Raw genomic sequence first — 22,925 nt, 5'->3', positions numbered from 1 at the left:
CATCTATTTATTGAGATTTCTGCTATTCTAAAAGAGGTTGGTTGGCACGTTAAGATCAAAAGCTCTCTGTATTGGCTCACTGCTACCAATAGTAACTAATTAACTTTTAGAGTTGCAATCTCTGCACTTCTGGGAAATGTTATCTAGTGTTTTTATTCCCTGCTAGGGCCCCCCTGTCTCATAACCTTGACGCCTGAGCATCTGTATGAATATTGTGTGGCTTGGGACTCCTGTGCAAGGCATTTTTGATGCCAGGATCAAAGTTCTGCAAACATAGTGGTACATTCATTTGTTTACTCTCTGCCATGTTATTGTTCATTGTGTCTCATGTATTGCATGCCATCATAGGTTTAGTCACTGCCCATGTATGCTGTCATCTACTTCTACCTATGTTCATATATATGCTACTGTGTGTAACCTTTGATGGGTCTGTGCCAGCTTTTTAAGCATGTATGTTATCTCTGCATGTGTGGTGAAGCCTATTCTACTATTTATGGTGGTTGCATTGCCCCTAATGTTTAATCTGACTGTTTACAGGTTCCTTGTCATATGTGGCAGCTTACACGTTTGTTCACCTCTGCGAACATCTGGGAGCAGGGCCACACCTCTGTTGATTTTATCTGCATCATGATAGTGGTAACAAGATGCATCCTTTAAAATGTGAACATTAAAGATTAAAAGAAACAAAATGGTTAGAAAATTAACAACTTTACTCTATGAAAAACCCTTTTTTGAACGTGTACTGCGGGGGTGTTTTCATGAATATGTGTAATTGGGTGCAAATGTGAACACGCAAGGGACTGCCTGTTGGCTCTCCCGCACCACGGCCACTTTTTTGCATGTTTTTTCCATTTTCTGACTTCTACCTCCTTCTCAGCCCTCTGAACAAGCCATGCCCTTGCTCGGCATGGTGTCTCGTGCAACGGCTCGCACAGACGTTCCAGGCCTGCGTGAACTCCACTCAAGTCCCAAGAAGATCCTGCACAGTCGGTTCCATGAATCAACAAATGTGGATTTGCTCGCAGATTGGTGCACAAGTCCCCTATTTCCCACAGAAATAATTCCATGAATTGGGCCCTTTGTCGGTATTACCTGCAAAGTTGTCCTGTATCTTCTATGTCTGCATGCGTGCAGTGTCTCAAAGTGCTCTGAAGCAGAAAACAGTTAGGCTGTAGATGCCAATTAAACAAGCAAATTTAATGCAGGAATTCTCTCTAAATGAAATCAAAATGAGAAATAGTTGAAAAAAACAGCTAGATAGTATTGAGGGTACGGATATTCAGTTTGTAACGGGTGCTGTATAATTTGTAAAATGGCTACAATATTGTTTTCTTTTATAAATACAGTGATCATCAATGCCTCTTCTTTGGGATGCCCACGTTACAAACAATGTTATGATCAATCCTGAGAATTTAGGACTGCAATCTGCTTCATGGCCACTGGCCGCACATGACAATCATTACATTCATGCTATTTCTACTAAATAGATACATTTGAAAGCGACATCTGATTCAAAGGGTCTTTCCTGAGTTACAATGATAGATTGTATTTAACTAGTGTTTGTATCCACAGTACAATGGGTACAGTCATTTCAGAAAAAGGTAGCTATTCGCTTGGTATGCTGAGAGACCCAACACGCAATTCTCTCTGATCAAAGACGTTTTACTCTGACCCGTGGGCCTCACTATAGAAACACAATTGAAAACGGTGAGAATGAATTACCAATTGTCATAGTAAGCTGTTAAAATACTGCCCGTCACATATGATTAAAACGTTTGTGGTAATCAATTCTATTGTTTCTGCTTGCGATACCATTACCACTAGCTCTAAATGTATTACTGTCAGTGTTAATTGCGCTACCACTGGTCATCTACATTACATAACACAATTCGGTTCAACAAATGCAGAATTTAACAACCAAACTAAGATTAGTTCGGACCAATGCCAAGTATGTCATCTGTGCACACTATGGAGAAGGGATTTTGGGGGGAGGGGGGGAGTGTCTCTTTGACTCCACACACAAGATATGTTATGGGTGGCAGTAATTTTACTCACAATGGTAAATATTTACCCCTGATATTTATTTACTGGCTAGAAATAAGTACAAAATGTGGTATTATTGTTTCAGGATATTCGATTAGCTTTCTTGACATTTTAAAAAAGATGAGTGAATTGTGCCCATACATGTTTACAAGAGCCATTATTTTGAATGGACTATTGAATTTCTCAATATGTCAGCATTAATGTGTTACATTACCACCACTTCACTCTTTCTTACCAGAGTCGGTAGCCCTTGCCTTTCTCTTCTGTGTCCCAATTTTGCATTATTACCACCTCCCTCTTTCTTTTCCCAATATTCCATTACCACCAACTCTCTCTTTCTCACCTCAGTACTTCATTACCCCCACCTTCCTATTCCTCATCCCAGAACTCCATTAGTAATCTATTGCATTACCACCACCTCCCTCTTCCTCATCCAAGTACCCCAAAAGTAATCTGTTGCACCATGCCCGCTTCCCTCTTCCTTTCCTGGTACCTCATAGTCATCCATTGCATTATCACCACCTTCATCTTCCTCGTACCAGTACTGCATTACCCTGCCTCCCTTTTTCTCGTCCCTGTCCCTCATTTCTCATCACACCCTTTTTCATCCAATTACCCTCTTTCTTGTACCTGAATAGTCATGTGTTTTATTACCCCCACTACCCTCATCCTTGTCCCAGTACCCCAATAGTAACCTGATGCATGATTCTCAGCTCCCTTTTCCTTGTCCCAGTGTGATACGGCAGCAGCCAATGATGAGCAATGATGTCACCCATGGTGCCGGCAGCGTTGTATTCACCCATGACCCAGCCGGGGAAGACGGCCCATGACGAAGTCACAGAGGGAATCACAGTCTTCTTTTCCTTCCCAGGGTCGCTTGCCCAATGGTAGGACAGCGGGGCTGGTGAGGTTCGCGCGGAGACGTGGATCATGGAATATGGTGCTGAGCCTCTGTGGGACACAGACACCTCTGAGCCACCATGGGCCATGGACATGGGAAGTTATGACATGGGTGAAGCAGTTGAACTGAATCAATCTATAACTGCACAAAAACACTTAGCCCCTAGGTGACACGGGTTCATGGACTAGCATCCATGGCTCCAGAGGCATCAGGTTCAATTCAGGCATAACAGGCATCAGTAAAGGCGACATTGCAGCTGACAACCTCTGTATTAAAGAATGGGGCGGAATCTGTCAGGGAGGACATGGGATTGGTTTAGAAAGGGATGTGATTCCTGATTGTTTGAATGGATGCCCAAGAGCGATAAAAAAAAGAGGGAAACACTACATTGTGTCATTCGAGTGTTCTACCTTACAGGAAGTAGACAGTTATCCTGAGAAAGAGGATTATTCCTGGACCTATTAAACTGACTAAAAGACTCCCTTGAATACTTTTCTTCAATTTTTTTTTTCATACTAGCTTTTGAGCTGGAACAACAGCTTTGCCTCCTTACTTTCAAATAAACCTGAGTTGTTCCTGTATCAAGCCCCTGTGTCCAGCTCGCTATCGTCTACACCCAGTAAGCCATTAGTTATCCATCACATTACCATCACCTCCCTCTTCTTTGGCCTTGTACCCTAATAGCAATCTGTTTCATTATCCCCACTTCTCTATGTCTCCTCCAAGTTCCCCATTGATAATATGTTACCATACAGCTACCTCTCTCTTCCTTGTCTATATACCCCATTAGTAATCCATTGCATTACTCCACCTCCCACTTCATCGACTCAGTACTCCATCACCCACATTTCTCATTGCCTCATCTAAGTACTACTTTATCACAAACTCCCTCACCCTCCTAGTACCCCATTTAGAATCCATTGCATTGTCCCCACTTCCCTACTCCTCGTCCCAGTAATCAACTTTGAATTGGTTGCATCAGTGCTACCTCATTCTTCCTTGTCCCAGTATCCCAATAGTAATGAGTAGAATTATCTCCATCTATCGCTACCCTTTGCCAGTATCCCATTAGTAATTTGTTGCTTTACCCCAAACTCCCTCTTCCTCCTCCCAGTATGCCATTAATAAATAATAAAATCAATCCCACCTGTGTCTTCCCAGTCCTAGTACTCCATTACCCCCACCTCTCTCTTCCCTTGCTCAGAGGTACACGGCAAGGCTGCCCCTTCTCACTACTATTATATATTCTTTCACTTAAACCGTTACTAGAATTAATAGGAGCCAACAAAAATATCCCAGGGATTGAAGCAGGTGCCTCAATTACCAAAATAGCAGCATATGCTGACAATATTCTTATCTTAATCAAAAACCCCAAACTATATATACCCAATCTCCTTGATGCACTACCTCAGTTGGGTCATGTATCAGGATATAAACTGAACAGACAGAAATCAGAAATGATACCCTTAAATCCCTACTGCCTCAAACATGACATTGATATTTTTGGTCTTAAGTGGTGCAGCAGCTCCATCAAATATTTAGGACTTTGTTTTGCTCCTACAATCCAAGAAACCGTCAAGCTCAACACTAAGACCTTACTGGACACTCTTAAGGACCTAACATCCAGATGGGCCCCCCTTTGCCTCTCTTGGTGGGGATGTTTGGAAATGATTAAAATGATGATATCCCCTATGGTACTATATTAGCTTCAGCTTCTTTCTGTCCCACTATCCCTTTCCATTTTCAAATCTATATATTCTATACCACTAAACTTTCTTTGGGGTGTTGGAAAAAGTAAAAGAATTGTGCTAACCAAACTAAAAGCATCTTATGAAATGGGAGGTGTCAGATTCCCTGACTTTAAGCTATATCACTCTGCATTTCTCATAAAACAGTCCAGCCAATGGTTCACAGATCCCGAATTCGCCGATACCCCTACATGGTGCACATTCGAAAAAGACCTAGTTCATACACACAACATTACTGATTATATATACATATTTAAACATGCCTCCGAGAACATCTTGGACTCTATTAAAGCATCTGTTTCAGCTCTAGAATCCTTTCTCTTCCCCCATACCAAAACTCCCAATAAGTACCTTTCCCCTTTACTATGGCATAACAAGAATATAGTATTAAATAACAAGATCCTTAATCGCAAAGAATGGATCAAAAAAGGAATCAGATTCATCCAACACATTATAGATGGTCCTTTAATTCTCTCCTTCCAGCAATTCTCATCCAAATTGACCATACCCAAAGCTGATTTTCAATTTAATAATAAATTAATCAACTCCTGTCTTGATGCACTTAATCACTTTTCCAGTGAGATTCGTTCTCCAGACACCCTCATACTACTACAGCTAATCATGACCGGTGAGGTTAGAGCCTCAAAAATATATAGTATGCTCACCTCAACATTTAATGTTAGTTCAATTCGTCTGAAGTGGGAATTTGACTTAGGATATATGTTTGAACATCATATATGGCTCTGCCTGTTTTCTAAAACTAAACACTTATCGGTCTCTGCAAACATTACATAACATTTTTTCTTCTTCATTCATAGAGCATTTATCACTCTGGCTAAATTAGCTAAGGCTAACCCAAATTAACAGTATTTCTAAATGCAAACACCTATCAAGTTTTTCACTTGAATACATACATATATGCAGAAAAACATTTTTTAAATGTCCCATCTCTCCTACATGCACGCATAATTCGATGTACCAGTGAAATCGTGGATAATAACATGCGTGAAGTCATATGTGATCAGAGTGCTTAAGGGCTGCATAATGTGGGCCTCATATTGAAAGTGCCATAGCAACCAACAGCTGCCAAATGTAAGTGTTTTTGCATTAAATGAGCATCTTAAAGACACTTAAACTGAGGTTTTCTCACTGAATATATTTTATATTAGTTCATTGTTGGCTTTATTTTATGGCGTTTTCATTGACGTTTCTATGCTCTTTTTACATTTGTGTCATGATATGTTATTTTTTTTTAAAGAATATCTTCTATGCTGTGACAGTATTATTTGCATTTTATGAAAGATAAAACAACAATGTTTGCAGATTTAGAGGTAGTTTCAGGATAATTTGTGTATTTTCTATTCAAAGCAATGTGTAATACAAATATTTTGGAACTGTATTATTTGTGTAGTTTGTGAGTCTTATTGGATATGTTTAGTACAAACGACATATGTCACAGCTCTACCAACCATCGTTTGACAATATTATTGACATATACACATCAGCCTCGCCCAACACCCTATTTTCAGAAAGTCCTAAATGCAGTCACATCCATGTATAGTTCCCTGATCTGTGTTATTAAATATTACTATGTCCATTCAATTGTCTTGCATCAGTATATTCTGCAAGCCAAGCTCAATGTCAGCGTGTGTGCCTCCCGAACTGCTCCACTTTGTGATGTGCAAATGAGGCCCTTTTGATGTATTTATAGGAATCTTGCTTTTAGGAGCACGTGGTACTTCTTTGAACTGAAATTAATGAAACCTATGGTATAAGGAAAGCGTGAGAATAGTTCTTGTTGGATCCAAGTGATGTGAGGAATCAATCGAATACCATTAATATACCTGATCACTTTAGTGTGTGTGCAATGGGGTTAGGACTGATTTTAGCCCAGCTTAAATGAATGTGAGTCTACACACTTTTCATGCAAATAGCACACATGGTCTTTTTTACATAAACCTTGCACCCTTGCAGTGTTATTTTATCTGGCATTTGCAACTGGGCAAAATATTCCTCCTCTAAAAATACAATTCAGTTTTTCACTGGAGCAATGTTTGCCATTCTTCACATATTGGTGTGAATGTCAACTGTGCCTGCATCAGGGTAATGGGATATAGCTTTTACGTCCATATTGTCTGGCAACATCCCTAGCTACACTGCAGCCTCCTAAATCCTGAAATGTGTGATTTGTATTAAAGGAACCATGATCAGTACTTGTTTGTGTTCTCTCTCACTGCAGAGACAGCCATTAGGATCTGTCACTGCAGCTTCTCTCTCCCAGGGCTGACTGCCCTGGCCTTGGACCTGAGCCACTGTCTGCATTCTCACACCAATTCCGCTGTTACAGCTGCAGATCAAACACCTGACTCGCAGGGACTTGCAGAATTCAATTTCCATGTATCTAGGGGGCCTGGGTCAGACAAATGCGTCAGTTCCTAAGGAAATTAAAGCTTGCAGCTGGAAATGTCGCTCCAAGATACGCAATATTGTTTTCATGAGAATACGCCATTACTGTTTTCCATTGTTCTGATAATGATATGCTTTGTTATGTTATTGGGATTTGTACTGTGCACTGCTTCATTTTAAATGGCCTGCCCGTGTCTGATCTAAAAAAATTGGGATACACGGTTTGCCAAGTTAGTGATGAGACGGAGCATGCAATATAGCTTTGCTTTTGTGTCCATGCATGCAAAATCAAAGTACTGAGGAACTTGATTCAGGTCGAGGGTCCAATTTGATCTATTTGAAATTATTTCATTTAAAAGTTCTCATTGCCCCAGCTCTCTTGCAACAAACGTCCCTTCACCTCCATTGCGCGACGCATCTCCCGTGTTCCACTTCTGTCAAACCTCACTTGCATTCTGTGTTCCCTCCCAATTTACTTGATGTATAAGCGCCTTACAAATGCACCGTAAATAAAATAAATAAAAATAAATAAAAAATCATAACCCCAATCACTTCCTCCTCCCTTGTTACCACATCTTCTCTTCTCTGCGTTCCAATTCCCGATCCCCGCAAAAATCATCAAACTACTGCCAGCATATCCACCAGCCGCACACTACACACTACTCCTTACTGCTCCTGTTACACAGTTCTCATCTCGCTGCCCCCTCTCTTGCCTCTGCTGGTTCGTTCACTGTCTCCGCTGCATACAAAGGATTCCCGCCTCACTCCAAGGCCATTTGCCATGCACGGCGTTATGTTTCCTGTGATGCCCAAAGGGTGCTTCGCTCAGGTGCATTTGTTTTGCTTTTTGTAATCATTTCCTCAGACACGTTTTATTGCTCTATGCCATGGAGAGTGGTGGAGAGAGCATGGAGGCATGTACATTACTCTGGCACATGTATGAGTTTGGTTTAAGTATGTTTACTCTAGGGGGGTAGTTTTCTGTAGTTTGAGGTCTGTTGGGAGGGGTATTAAATTGCCATGTGCAAGTTAATTACCTCGGATCCTCCACTGGGTCCAAGTTAAAACCAACAACCTGGGAAGACTTCTCAAACAAAGAGGACATCATGTTGGCCATTAGGTGTCTTAAATCCTCCAGAGCTCCTGGCCCCGACGGAATTACCAACATAGACCTAAAAAACCCTCCGGATGAATGGGCGAGTTTCATTGGCCAGGTGATCAAAAAATGCTGCCTCACTAAAACGATCCCGAAGTCCGTGTTTTGCTGTGATTGCCCCTATCTACAAAAAAGGCGATATAACTGATCCGGGGAATTATCGCCCCATTGCGCTTCTGGACACAATCGGCAAGTTATATGGATCATTTCTCTTAAAGAGCTTCCAAGCTTGGGCTAAATCAGCCCCGTGCCAGGACCCTTTTCAAGCAGGGTTTATGAAAAAATCAGGGACCACAGCTAACATCATGGTGCTAAGTGTCATAAAGAACAAATTTATGCCAGGGCCTGGGAAAGTATACCTGGCGATCATAGTTCTCATCCAAGGTTTTGATCAAATAGACAGAGCTCTGCTGTGGTCCAAACTGGAACAATGGAAATGCCCAAGCAAACTTCTTGACCCAATAAAGGCTTTTCACAACATGACTTCAACTAGGTTAAACCAAACAGGCACACTGCCCGAAGAAATCCCAACACTCAGAGGGGTAAAACAGGGCTGCCCACTGGCCCCGGCTCTGTTCATCTCTTTTCTTGGAGACCTTAATGAAAATTCCAGCAATACAAGCTCTTTTCCTTCGAAAGTCGGTGAGACTTCTGTGGCCCGTCTACTATTCGCAGATGACATCATCCTTCTTGACCAGACTGAAATTGGCCTTCAAAGACAGCTTGACATCTGGCCAAATACATCTCAAAAAACAACCTAGAGATAAATAAAGGGAAAACAAAAATCCTGATATTCGGACAACCTCCAAAAAAGAACACAAAAAATTTCAGATGGCACATCGAAAACTCGACCATAGAAGTGGTGAAGTTCTTTAAATACCTGGGTGTGATGATGGACAACTCAAAGTTGGAAACATCGATGCAAAACAATCTGTGGGACAAGGTCCGAAAACTCACCACCCAGGCGAAAATAATTAACAGGAAATATGGCCATTTTTCGCTCTTAACAGCCATAAAATTCTACAAAAGCAAAGTAGTTCCGAGCTTGGCATATGGATGTGAGGCAATGCCATCGATTCCCACGACAATATGGCCAAAACTGGAGGCCTACTTTCGGCGGAAAATCCTTCAGCTTCCCAATTCCACATCAGTCTTGGTCATTAGAAGAGAACTGGCAACACTCTCCTTGAAAGCTGCCATCGAAGAAGGTGAAATGGCGCTGTTCAGGAAAGTAATAATGCAGGACTCACCTCCTCTGTACAACATAATCAAAATTGAAATGTCAGCAGGAAGGAGCAAGACTCTCACAACTTGGGTGGCCAAGCAGCGAGCCCACTTGGACGAAATTGGATGTTCTGAAGACGAACTGATCCGAAACCCCACAAAAATAAAACGAAAAATGGACCAATTGGACTGGATAGAGACTTTAACATCAGCGGACAAAAACAAACTTCTCACTCATCTAAATTTCCAGCCCAAAAAATTGCATTCAACCACTGAAGTCCTAAAAAGGTTTCCAGACAAGGCCCTAAGATCCATCTTTCTGAGGTCTCGTCTAAACCTACTTCCGACCAACGAAATAAGGGCCATTAGGGGCCAGTCACAAACAAACCATTGTCGCTTATGCAAAACTGAACATGAGCCCGAATCGGTAAAGCACCTCCTGATGCACTGTTCTCAAACGAAAAAATGGAGAAGAGCCTACCTGGGCCCGCTGATTCAACCTAGTCTCCTGTATGAAGAAGAAGTCTGGTGGAACCACCTCCTGAGTGGATCAAGGACAGCATGGTCAATAGCGACTGCTAAAGTTCTAAAGGCAGCCGTAGAGAAATGTACTTCAAATCCAATGGAGATGAGCGACCAGGTCTGACCAACTAAAGGTTTTGAACTTATCTTGAATACCAGAAATCAAAAAAGAAGGGGAATCTCAAAACTTACGCATGGTTGGACAGACAACTTCAAAACTTCAAGAAACTTCAAGACTTTTTCTCTTTTCAAAATCATTGATTTGATAAAAGCAAATAAATAATTAAAAAAATGCATGCAAATACATATATTGATGCAATCTAACAAATACTGCAGGATGAAACCAGACCTAAAAACAAATGTCCTTAGCTTCTGGAAAATAAAAGAGGGGACGTGAAATAAGAATGCAAACACAAGGCACTGCAGGTTCCCTCTCAAGGAATGCAAACCTGCTGATTGGCAATGCATCTCCTGTGTATTTTTCCCCTTTAAAAACCTTTGAAAAATACCTTTTTCTCCTTAGTGTTCTTGAAAAGCACACACCAGTCTCGCTGGAAACAGATGTCAATGAAGTAAGTGTTACCTTACCCGACACTTGCCACTTCTCGTCTGGGTCTAAAATGTTGCTCCCTGAAAGATGACAAGCACATATGATGTCCCGTGTATCATTTATAACGAACAACAGTTGAATACGAAGATTTCCTAAAGTTGCAGGAGAAATGGGCTCATTCTGCATTTCAGGATGTGGCGTTTGACTCAGCATGAGTTCAAGCCTCTATAATTATACTTCCCTAAACATTGCAATTGTTGGCTTATTTGCAAATTGCTCGGATTTGTGTGGCCGGCACTCCACAAGCCAGCGTTGTCTGATATCACTGATATTATGTAACACAGTAAACATTGACAATACAGACTTCTGTTCCTCTGCTAAGAGTGGCAACCATGCTAATTGCCTTGGTTGTGTTTCAGGGAACTATCCATGGGGACTAAGACGAGCAGGTAGTTTCACACAGGGCACTGCACAAGCTTGACCTGAGAGGATGTCGGCCCTGTGCGAAAGCCTTGCAGTCATCCAACTAGCTCAGAAATGTGGGATCTATGCCACATGCAGACTCAGCTGTGCAATAATAAACTACACATGCCCTTATATTTGAATCTATTTCAATGAGGATCTGTTGCGCTGCAAGGAACCCAAACAGATGCGCTCCCCATGATGGCATCATGGGCATATCTTACGGATGGGTGAGCTGGACCAGCTCCTCACGGGAACTTCTGCTCTTCAAGGAACGCTCTTGGCCTTGTCTCAGAATAATAGGAAGCTGTTTATTGTCCTCCCATATCACTGTAAAACAGTAGACATTCTTCTAACTTAAGATTTTGCATGCTACTTTTTGAGGTGGGGGCTGAAACGGAATATTACAAATGATAAGTCACAACGAATGCCCAATTGTTGTCTGGAACATTCTCATTCCAGTCAAACGAAATCTATATTTTAGAGTGTACATATGTATTGATCCATGTACACCTTTGCATTATTATCTTGAAATTCTGGCATGGGTCTGGCTCTCGAGGCCTGGAGTTGGGCAATCATCTGAACAATCAGATTGCATATTTGCTCTTGATTCTGTTTCCGAAGATATTACATCCTTAGACACGTCACATGCTCCTCTGTTCTATGATCTCTCTGTTTTATGATGGTTTTCTACCCAATTTTAGAACAATAATGGATTAAGGTGGTACATTTGCTTCATACATATGTAGTTTTATTCGCATACAGAGTCCAACAGAGAATGTATGTTGTTTGAGAAGGCAAACAGTTGAATTCCTAATCGAAGATTTTCACTTAGTGTCAGGATGGATTTGTTTACTCTACTTCTAGCAAACTGACTTATGTTCAAATCCAGCCTATTCTTTAACCCTTTATACCCTCTTTTATCCATTTGTTCACTAGCTCCTATTCCTCTATAGTCACTTGAAGAGGCATCTGTGTGGTTTCATGTGCAACACAAGAAATCTTCATATGTACTACAACCGGGTAGTACCATTCCTTACTACCTCTTCCGATTCTCTTTTCCTTGCGATAATGTCCTTGCAAAAAGGCTGTGTGGCAAAAATGTTGCTGCTAAAAGGCCATGGTTTGCAGCAACATTGTCACTGTGAACCTGCACGGGACATCCCTGCAACCCCTGTGCTTACATTTTCTTTCCTTCCCCAAGTGGAGCGGGGGACAGCCCCGCTCCCCACACAAATAGTCACCACACATAAGGTTGCCACAGCTTTTTCCTGGTGACTATATATGGTGACCATTTGTGTGGGGTTAATATTAACTTCTGATCGGCCAGCGCCCCACCCAGGATGCTAATGGCTGATCTAGCCTTTGAGGAATGAGGGGATTTTGCATAATTTCTTGGGGTTAAAACAGGTAAGTGTTTAGCCACGCATCATGGAGCTGCCTGCTAGCTTTACGAAACTATGAGTAGAATACATTAGAATGCAGCATACACGTTAACAAATGTCTTTGAAAAACAAAGAAACATATATTCATAGACCCATACTTTACCTGCACAAACGTGACACAGGGACAGCCTGGCTGCAGTTGCTTTACTTGTGTCAGACTGCACAGCACCACCTATTAATCACGTGTGGTATTGTACTGTACAATGGAAACAAATCATACTATTTGATGCATCATTTGAGAGATCTCCCCTCAGTGTTCACAGTTCCCAAAGCAGGAGAAGAGTAAAGACTAAGCACCCCTGTATTCACAGCATGGACACAAAAGAAACCCTTTAAAGCAAAGTCAGCAAATTCCACACCAGTTTAAACTTCTCCACAAAGACTTCCACTGTAGCCAGACCTAAAAATAAATGCTTATGTGTGGTGTTACCTATTCTGTTTTATGCAATTAAAGGGCCTGATTCATGGAATTCTTTGCACGGTTCAAAGTGACTTTGCACTGCTGAAATGTTACTTTGAGCTGCCGACACAAACCTTGATTCATGAAACTGTACAAAGCGAATCTTTGTAGTGCAAGGTCAGTACAAAGTCATGTTTGCAGTCCAACATGACTTTGCACCAGCTTAGATCTGCAAAACTATACTTTGCACAGTTCCATGAATCAAAGTAATTTTGAAGCGTGAAAAATATTGCATGAATCAGGTCCAAAGTCTGAAGGGCAGCCAAAGGAGAAATCCAAGTCGAGTGAGTGCATACTTCATGGCATTCCGCAGCATAAAAGCTAACTGGAGAAATGTGTTGGTGGTCAAAACTGCATGCACACAAATCGACATGCATGCCATGTTGTATACTGCTCTGTTGAAGGGTTGTGCCATCTAGAAAGTAGTATCTACTCAATTCAATATACACAGTTGCACTAAATCAGCTCAACTGTCCAGAATTTTATTTATTTACTGTTTGCTTTTTAGGCACTTATACAATAAGAACATACTGTTTTAAAGCGCCCATAGGGCAGGAGAGAGCAGGGAGGGAAATACATTACAGTACAATATTTAAGCATAGAGGGGGGAGGGACGAACCTACTATGCGTTGTGAGTAATCAGAACGTGCAAATGCAGAAAGGAAGAGGGAAGAGGTGGTACGTGCTGGGGCGTAGGAGCAAGAACAGCTTCTGGAGGCAGCCCATTTCATGAATGTCTGTACAGGTAAACAAAATGAATTCCATTGAAAGTGAACATACATTATTCTTTGCTATTTTGTGACTTGTCACGTTCTGCTTCCACTCACACCATTATTGTCTCTAAGGCAGACAATACCTCGGGGTAGATCACCTTTTTATAACTCATTTCCATCCCTTATCAAACTTCCTTTTTTAACACCGACGAATATTATTTAAACCAAAATGTCACACTCTTCTAAACATGACCTCACAATATTAGCTATGTGTTAACATTTCTCTGGGATGTTAAATAAAGCGTTGAACATAGGAACGAGTTTTTGAGGGGTAGTTTCTTCCATGGTCTCTGCAGATATGTATAAGATGGATTTCCAAAATCACTGCCTTGCTCATCTTACCTTGGTCTTTTCCTGACCCTGTGTATCTTTACCATAGGTTTTGATATCTACTTCACCACCAGGACCCTGGAGAACAACAGGCGAAATGTGTGGTTTGCTGAATACTGGGAGGAGACCTTCAACTGCAAGTTAACAATGACTGGTTCAAAAAAAGAAGACACCGATCGGAAATGCACAGGTAATGCTTCGGCTTCTGTCAACCTCATTTGCACACCTCCAACATGTGGTGACCGAATGAGGGCACAATTACAGTTATTTGTATACTGTCCTTATTCACGATATTGGCAGTGCTAAGCAGAATCTCCTTAGATGTACACACCAGATGTTAACCTGAGTTCAATTATAACCTCAGTTAGGTACAAATGAGAGTTTTAGGCAGCACTGTCTGTGTTCTCAAAATTGTTTATATGGACACACCCAGTGTGCCAAGTAAGATTTTAAGGGATCAGTGAAAGAGAATATTACAAAATAAGATAAAAGAGCAGTTCCCATTCCTGACTAGTGCATTTTTAATCCAGTAAAAGGAAATGTTAAAATCCACATTTTTGGTAGCTCCTACATATTCGAAATTAGTAATTCCCCTGGTCGGAGGGTACATGATCAAATCATAAAAAAATACAGAATCAATACAGAACACAGAGTTACCAGCGAGGTGGAGCGGGCAGGAGCCCCCACCATCTAACAGCACCTCCACATCTACAGGCAGCAGCAACTCGACATTGGACGAAACTCGCCCAGCAGACTACTCCAGTATGGTGAGATCTGCTTTGCCCTGCCCCCGCATCATACTGCCGTCCTAAGATCAGCAGTGTGCCCCTACCTGCTCCATTTCTCAGCTGGAGACAAACAGCTGATTTGCAACATATCCCCGCATTCAAAATCAAAAGAAAATGTCGGGCGCTGCACGGGCCCAAAACGAGGTTTGGATGCATCTACGTTGCTAAGCAATGTGTAGATTACTTAAATCTACAACTTCTGCCGGCAGGCGGAAAGCCGGCGGCCCGGATAAGGCCAGGAAAAGGCCCTGTTAGCCCCTGTTGGCTTCTGGAAGGCGCGGCGTGGCTAACTCCCTTGGACCTGATTTCCAAAAGGTACAATATTATCCCTGCATATCCAGTCATCTGATAGCATCTACTATTACAGCCATGCAGCGTATGTCTCACAATCATGGAAATAGTCTGTATGTCCTGCATGTGAGAATCCCCTTGCATTTCTTGTATCTGTGGATTATTATAGCCCATACAAATCGTGTACAATGTTATAACAATGGCCTATGCCCGAAGACTCATGAGCCACTAACAAATACGGCTCCTGAACGCTTTGAAAAGTATTTACTGAACTTATATGTCGAGAATTCCTCACAGTAATGGTTTGCCCTCGTATTACTATCAGTGCCTATAACTATTCCCTGCGATAATATTGCTGATTTGCCCTTCTGTAACACTGCCGGATTGCATTGCCAGATTATTCACAGAATTCACTCATTCAATAGCATGCTTAGATTATAATGCTCATCCCATCACAACCAACCTCCCTATCAGCTTACCTACTCATTGTCCTGCCATGAGATTATGTGTCAGCCCACACTGCCAACTCTACCTTGTCTGCATCTGAATGTTAAACTAGCCTACTCCTGACTAGTCTATTAACCGAGCCCATCTTGTCATTATGATTAAACTGGTTGCAGCTGCTCCTCGGTCGCACTAGCTTACCTTGTAATACTGTCCTAACAGTATGCTATAGCCTCACAGCTGCACTAGCCTATCCTGTGATTGTGACTGTATTGAATGTAGTTGCTCACTATTCGCACCAGTCTATCCTGTGATTGTGACTGTATTGATTGTAGTTGCTCACTAGTCGCACCTGCCCATTCTGTGATTGTTACTGTATTGAGTGTAGTTGCTCACTAGTCGCGCCAGTCACCTTTCACAATACCTAGATAATTGAATGGTGCCAACCTTATTCACATTATGTGGATATTCCTAGCTACCATCATGTTCCCTTTCTGTATAATAACCCACTCTACACCATGTTAAAAAGGTCACTTCATCAAGATCGATGAAGGATTAGCCAGACTGGGATGCCAACACCACTACCCTATCCCTGCCCTACCCCATTCCTTCCTTCACTACCCCCATTCCCCAGACATACTGCACCCATTAAGTGTACTTCCTCTAATGCCACAAGTAAAACAGCGCTAACCATCCCGAGCATTAGCCACATTTCTCCCAAACACAACCAACAGAACAAGTATAACAACAAGACCACACCCACCCTGGGTATTGACAGGCTTAACAGACTCAGGACCAGAACCAAAGCCAGCCACCAAGCATCCACACTCACCACATCTACCAATTCATCCACCAAGCTAGACCCCCGCACTACCAACTGCCAACTTAAAGACCTCCCTAAGAAATGCAAAAAATACCAAAATAACTCCCAAATTCTATTAACACCACTAACCCAGGCACTACACCAGACAATACACTGTTGCATGCCCCTATTTCCACACTCAAATGTGCCCTCATCAACGGGCGCTCCCTCGGAGCCCATGCAATAGAAATCCGCTACCTCATTGTGGACCAAAAACTTGATATCTTGGTAGTCACCGAAACATGGCTACACTGTGCTGCAGACCCTCTCCTAGCTCTTGCCATAACTCAAGGATTCAGCATCCTCAGTACAGATAGGACCGACACTCAAGGAGGCGGAGTCGCTATAATAGCCAGAACCACACTGCAAATCAGAGCCTGTCCAATGGAACCCACACAAGGCTATGAGCTACTACTAGTAAAGCTTGCATCCAACCCCAAAACCACCACCAATTTTCTGGTAGTGTATAGATCACCAAATCAAAACACTCACCCTAACCTGGACATCCCACTACTATTAACTCCCATTATAAAGCTCAACACCAAATGTATCTTCCTAGGAGACATTAACTTAGGTTTCAATGATCCCTTAGATCTTGACGCATCAGCTTTCCATACAGCTATGGTAGATATGAACTTTGAACAGCTGATAAACGTACCCACCCATTCCAAAGGTAGAACTTTGTACTGGCTCGTCACTCTTAACTCACAAGTCACTATTGATGCCATCCACCCCGTAGAGTGGTCAGACCACTCCGTCATCTTCTTTACACTAAACAATAATTTCATCGACCAACTACCCCCAAAAAACCTAATACCTTTGAAACCAGAAATATCAAAAAGCTCTCATCAGACAACCTCTCCCCCAATATGAATGCAGCGCTAGCCATCACAACACCAGACACTAATAATCCTGATTACCTAGCAGAACGCTACCAACAAAGCCTTACCCAAACTATTGACCTACTCGCTGCCATCATCACCAAAACTCGCAGGCCCTAAAAAAGATCCTGTTTCTGGTTCAATGAAGAACTAGTGTCCCTGAGACACATAAAAAGATCACTCAAGCACCTCCACAGGAAAAATAACACCCCAGAATCAGCTGAAGCCTACGATGAAGCCAACAAAAAAAACAAATCAGCCATAATTGCCCAAAAAGCAAATGCCTTTAACCTTCGCATTACCAATGCCCCCTCAGACAGCAAAGAACTGTTCTCTATCCTCAGAGAGCTAGAACATCCTTGCCCAGTTCTAGCACCCACTAATGCTAGTAAAGATTGGTGTACCACAATACAAGACGCATTAGCATCAAAAATCCTACTACTGCAAAAGAAAATTGATTGCAAAAAAAACCTGCTAGCGGAAAAAACTCCACCCACCATCACTTCGAATCTATCTAACACCACTCCAATTACTCCATTTTATTTCACTCCTGTCTCACACAAAGAAGTGTCAGACACCATGGCCAAACTCAAAGCCTCCAATTGCAAAGAAGACCAATTCCCCTCCCACTTAGTTAAATTCTGTGCTGCCGCCCTAACACCCGTCATCACCGAATTTGTTAATGCTTCCTTCCTCACCAACACAGTCCCACCAGCATTAAAAAATCATGGGTGATCCATCGATCCCTACAAACTACCGACCCATCACAACGGTCCCGTTTCTCCTGAAAATAATTGATAAAATAGCCTACTCCCAAATACAAAACCACCAGAGCATCATCAACTACTGGGGGGCCAACAATCAGGATTCCACCACAATCATAGCACAGAGACAGCCATTCTCTATCTTGAGATCCAAATGGATGCCACCAGAGAATCAGGCAAACTCTGCTTACTAATGCTTTTGGACCTCTCGGCGGCATTTGATTTGGTCGACCATGACAAACTCTGTGACACTCTAGCCAATAACTCCTACCTGTCTAAGGATGCCACTGACTGGATCAAATCCTTCTTAGCAGATAGGACATCAAGAGTATCCATCGGCAAAGAAGCAGCCGACCCTATACCAGTTCCCATAGGCATCCTGCAAGGCTCCTGCCTATCACCCACATTGTACAATGCCTATACCAAGCTTCTCTTTGCAGCCCTGGATGCCAGGGGTGTCATCAATGATGACAAAACAGAGCTACTTATATTAGGTTCAGCATCCAAAATTGACACTCTTCAGCCTGATTATAATTCATTCATCATTGATGGCACCACAATCCCAGTTCTCCAACACGTTAAGACACTTGGTGTCTACTTAGACGCCACTTTCACCATGTCAAAACAAGTAAACACCCTAGCCTCCTCCACCTCCTACATCCCCAAACTCATCTCCCTTAGTCGTAAATTCCTATCACCTGATAACTGTGTTACATTAGCAAGAGCACTTATCCTTTGCAAGCTCGACTATTGCAACATCCTTTTCCTCGGCAACTCCAAAACCAACATAGCCAAACTCCAACTTATACAGAATAAAGCCCTTAGAGCTGCCCTACGCATAAAAAAATCTGAGCACATCTCCAATATCAGGAGAGATAACCACTGGCTCCCCATTCAAGCTAGTATAATATTTAAAACCCTAAGCATAACGCATAAATGCATTGCCAACAAAGTCCTAAATATCTCATCAACACAGTCATGAAGAAATCTTAGACTAGACTTTTCAGATCCAATAACAATTCACATCTTGAAATTCCATGATATAAAAAAAGAGAAAGCGGGGTGCAGCAGCTTTATAGTCCTTGCTCCCAGACACTTGAACTCCCTACCCACCAATATCAAGAAAGAAACATCCAACCCACAATTCAAAAAATCATTGAAAACTTGGTAATCACCAACCCTTCCTGACTTGACCCCCCTCATTTCTATATACACTACATGTAATATTTTGTATCGTTCTGCTATATCTCTGCCATAATATAAAGATTGTATTTACCCACTGTCTGTAACTACGCTGTGATACCTCTGGGTCTGGGCATATTATAAACGTAATTCATAAAAATAAATAAATAAAAAATAAAGAGCCAACTTCTCCTATCCTGCAAAACTTTTTGTGATTAATTTTGTGAACAACCCATATATGAAAGTCCAATAGTGAACTCCAAGAACCCAACCATGTAGTAACACATACCATAGACAGTGGGGCCTGGGAAGGCGGGGGGAGATTCAGAGCCCAGTCAACCTACGAAAGATTGTCCCTACATCCCATGAAAGCTCACAGAATCCCCAGCATCAAAACAACCTCTAGGGAAGCCATGTTGGAATATTAGAAATATGGACAATATCCTGCCCTCAAATTTTTAAGACACCATTACAATTACAGTTGTGAGAAACTGTGCATCTTCCTCTTGGTGGAAGACATGAATAGTCCCTCCACAAGTCACTCTCAATTTAGCAGAGTGATTTAATGAAGCCTCGAGCCCCAAACCTATCTGTTTTCATCCTGATCCCTTGCAGGACTTGTCTTCTACCATGCTTCCCTTTATTTATTTGAGGGAACAAAACCATTCTGCACTTCCCAGTTTCAACACACGTCCTCCTCCTGGGCTCCCTAGTTTCCAGGATGTTGGACATTATGGTACTGTGTCGCCAGCCTTGTTCAGACCAGTTGTGCTCCTGATAAGCAACTAATAAGCCCACACCAGCGCCATCACTTCACTCAGAGCCCTAAGCATCATCTTGTTTCCTCAGACTTTCTGAGAAAATGCCTGTTGGGGTATACATACATGTTATCAAGTATGCCCTTTACATTACTCTCAAGCCCAGGTACCTGCTCACCCTGCCACATACTCGCACTGCTTCCTGGCGACCCCTTGCACTGGGGGCTGCATCTGTTACCCTACAGCGCCCCTTTTCTGTTTTTCTGCACTTATCAGACACACCCTTTGCCTTAAACCTAGCATTTGCCTCTTGCTTGCTGCACTACTGCTGTTTGCTGCTTTTTATTATTTATGTATGCATGTTTTCTTTCTTTCATTCATTTATTTTTATTTCCTTTTGTCCTGTACTTTCCACCTCTCTCCCCTTCCCTTGCACTTTCCCTTTTTCCCCCTCCCATGCACTTGCACGTTCTCAATGTCACTGGGCCTAGTAAGATCGCAGTTTTGTTCTCCGCTGTTCCCCTCCCTTGCCTCGTTCTGCTCTGAAACACTTGTGTACGAGCACGATACAAATAAAATATATCATACCAACCACATCCCCCTAGGAGGCTGTTGCAGGCATGAATAACAATTCTGCAAATCATACAGCAAAAAGCAAAACAATACCTAGATGCTTTCCTTCAGTAGAACATGATTTCTCTCACATGCCTTGCATTTACACTTCAGCAACAGCAGACTTGCTCCGCTCCCACTACACCACTAACCTGGAATCAAAGTGCAGAGAAGCCATGAATATGGTAAAAGCTGAACACAAACATAGCACCATAATAGAACGTGTTGTTTATTTCTAATTTAGACAGTTCCCACCCTTTTCCCTATGTCACCTTCTACTTGCCCTTCCACCCTCTAGTAATTGCATTTATAATCTCATGGTACACAATTGAGCAACGTCAGAATGAGCACAGATATATAATATAATATAATATAATATAATATAATATAATATAATATAATATAATATAATGATATATATCATTGGTTATTTATAATGTGCTTAATAAGGCAGAGGTTTCTAAGCGCAGACGCTGGTCGTCTTACTTCCAAGACGAGCGCGTTGCCACCAGCTATACTACCCGTATCTGAGGGCACTTTGCTCAGTCTTAGTGGTTGGGCTATCTCAACTCTCTGCAAAATCTATACGACATGTTTGTCTCTTCTGTTATTAGAGCTTGCACTCCCTTCTCTGGCAGCTTGTATGTTAAAACGCTCCCTTCCCGCCCCTTCCTAAATGCATGTGCACTACCTGTCCTTCACACAAAGAGGTCTTCACCTATAGAGACCATGATGTGCCCTGGCATATGCACTACTGTCGCCCAAATTCTCCCTGTGAAACTCAAGCCTGGGCTTGCCTATCCAAAGCTCTGATACCACGTGGCATCATCAGAGTAAACTCTCGACCCTGTCTGTGCCTTTCATATGATCATTTACACGCATCACCACAAAGAGTTCCAGATTGGCTGTTCCCTTTCATATATCATTTAGAGTTCATGTTTCCTCCATCATCCCTTTACACCACAACTGAAACTCCTTCTCAGCTGCTCCATTATAAAATAACTGATTTCTTAACATATGTTTACCTCCTATGTGAACTTACCCTAATAATGACCCACTCCATCGGCACCTCATTCAACCTTACTCTGATAATTTCGGAACCCCTTAGAATGCATGCTTCCTTCATCATTCATCTGGTCCCTTTGATTTACCTCTTTTAAATGCAGAACTTTCAGTTTCATCATCCATATTCTAATACATTCACACCTCCTTCATAGCCCATGCTCGGCTATTCACTCATTGTTACCTAGCCACCGCCACTGGAGCCCATGCATGGGCCATTCCTCAAACTTTCTGCGCCATTACTCTGATCCCTGCCCACAACCGCTAGATCCATGTTTTTCTCTTTCCTCACCTTTAATCTGACCCCTATCCACCGCCTCTGGATCCCACACTTGCCATTGTCCTCACTCTTACTCCGATCAATAACCATCACTCCAAAAGCGCATGCTTGGTTCTTTCCTCAACCTTATGTAAAGGCACACTCCCCGACTTACCAATACAAACTCATAAATTATAACACATCCCAGTAGGGAATGAGACTAGGAGAACGGGTTGCAAGATTAATAGGTCTTTATATAAAGTTGGCATCCAGAGAACTCTTCTGCCTCGAGAGCGCTCTGGCAAACAATACACGTACATAGAATTATAAAGCAAAACAGCATTATCGCTGATGACATTATCAATTACATTAGTACAGGATTGGTTGGGGAGCAATGTTACATATAGACGTGTAGGCGCTGTTTCATCCGGATAGGCTGCCCAGCGTGAGCAAGTGGTTCATTTTCGTGCTGAACGTATGGGGGGGGCCCAAATGACCCCTCACTCTCACACACTTACTATGATTTGATTGTTCTCCCTTTAAAGAACATACATGACCCATTCTGTCACTGGCAATCAGACATCTTTCCTCCCTTTCAACTCATGTATGCCTTCCCTCTGTCTCTTTCTAATACATTGCGTCACACTTAAGAGCACTTTTGTGTCCCTTCCATCCCCCTTGCCGTTATCATTGGCCTCCTTTTGTAGAGGTCTGCACAGATCAGCACCACCCCATCCTCTATTCATAGCTAGGGCTCATTTTAACGTTGTCATCAAATAGGAGGTTACATTTCGATGTTGTATTAATTCTTAACCTTTTTCATAACAACACCTCGTTTGGCCAGAATCCAAGGACCATTATCTACCTCCAAGTCTCTGTTGTGCCAATATATCCAGCGTGTGCCGTTTCTTGGAATGCTGCAGTGTGATGGCACGTAATGCTGGTGTGCAGCCCACTCTGACGTCAGATCTCCTGGGTTCCTGGTTATTCATCAAGCATATG

General features: G+C 42.3%; 1 protein-coding gene across 1 annotated transcript in view; it reads left to right on the top strand.

Annotated features, from left to right (window-relative positions):
- Window positions 1–22,925, top strand: part of GRM7 (glutamate metabotropic receptor 7) — a 2,427,639-nt gene that overhangs the window by 1,158,169 nt on the left and 1,246,545 nt on the right. Inside the window, exon 5 of the mRNA XM_069643494.1 lies at window positions 14,070–14,210. Coding sequence (XP_069499595.1) covers window positions 14,070–14,210 — 141 coding nt within the window. The remainder of the gene's footprint in view (window positions 1–14,069; window positions 14,211–22,925) is intronic.

Source organism: Ambystoma mexicanum, chromosome 2p (genome assembly GCF_040938575.1).
Source record: "Ambystoma mexicanum isolate Mex_15411 chromosome 2p, UKY_AmexF1_1, whole genome shotgun sequence".
NCBI lineage: Eukaryota > Metazoa > Chordata > Amphibia > Caudata > Ambystomatidae > Ambystoma > Ambystoma mexicanum.
Note: the sequence above shows the minus strand (reverse complement) of the source record. Positions and strands in the feature narration are given on the sequence as shown.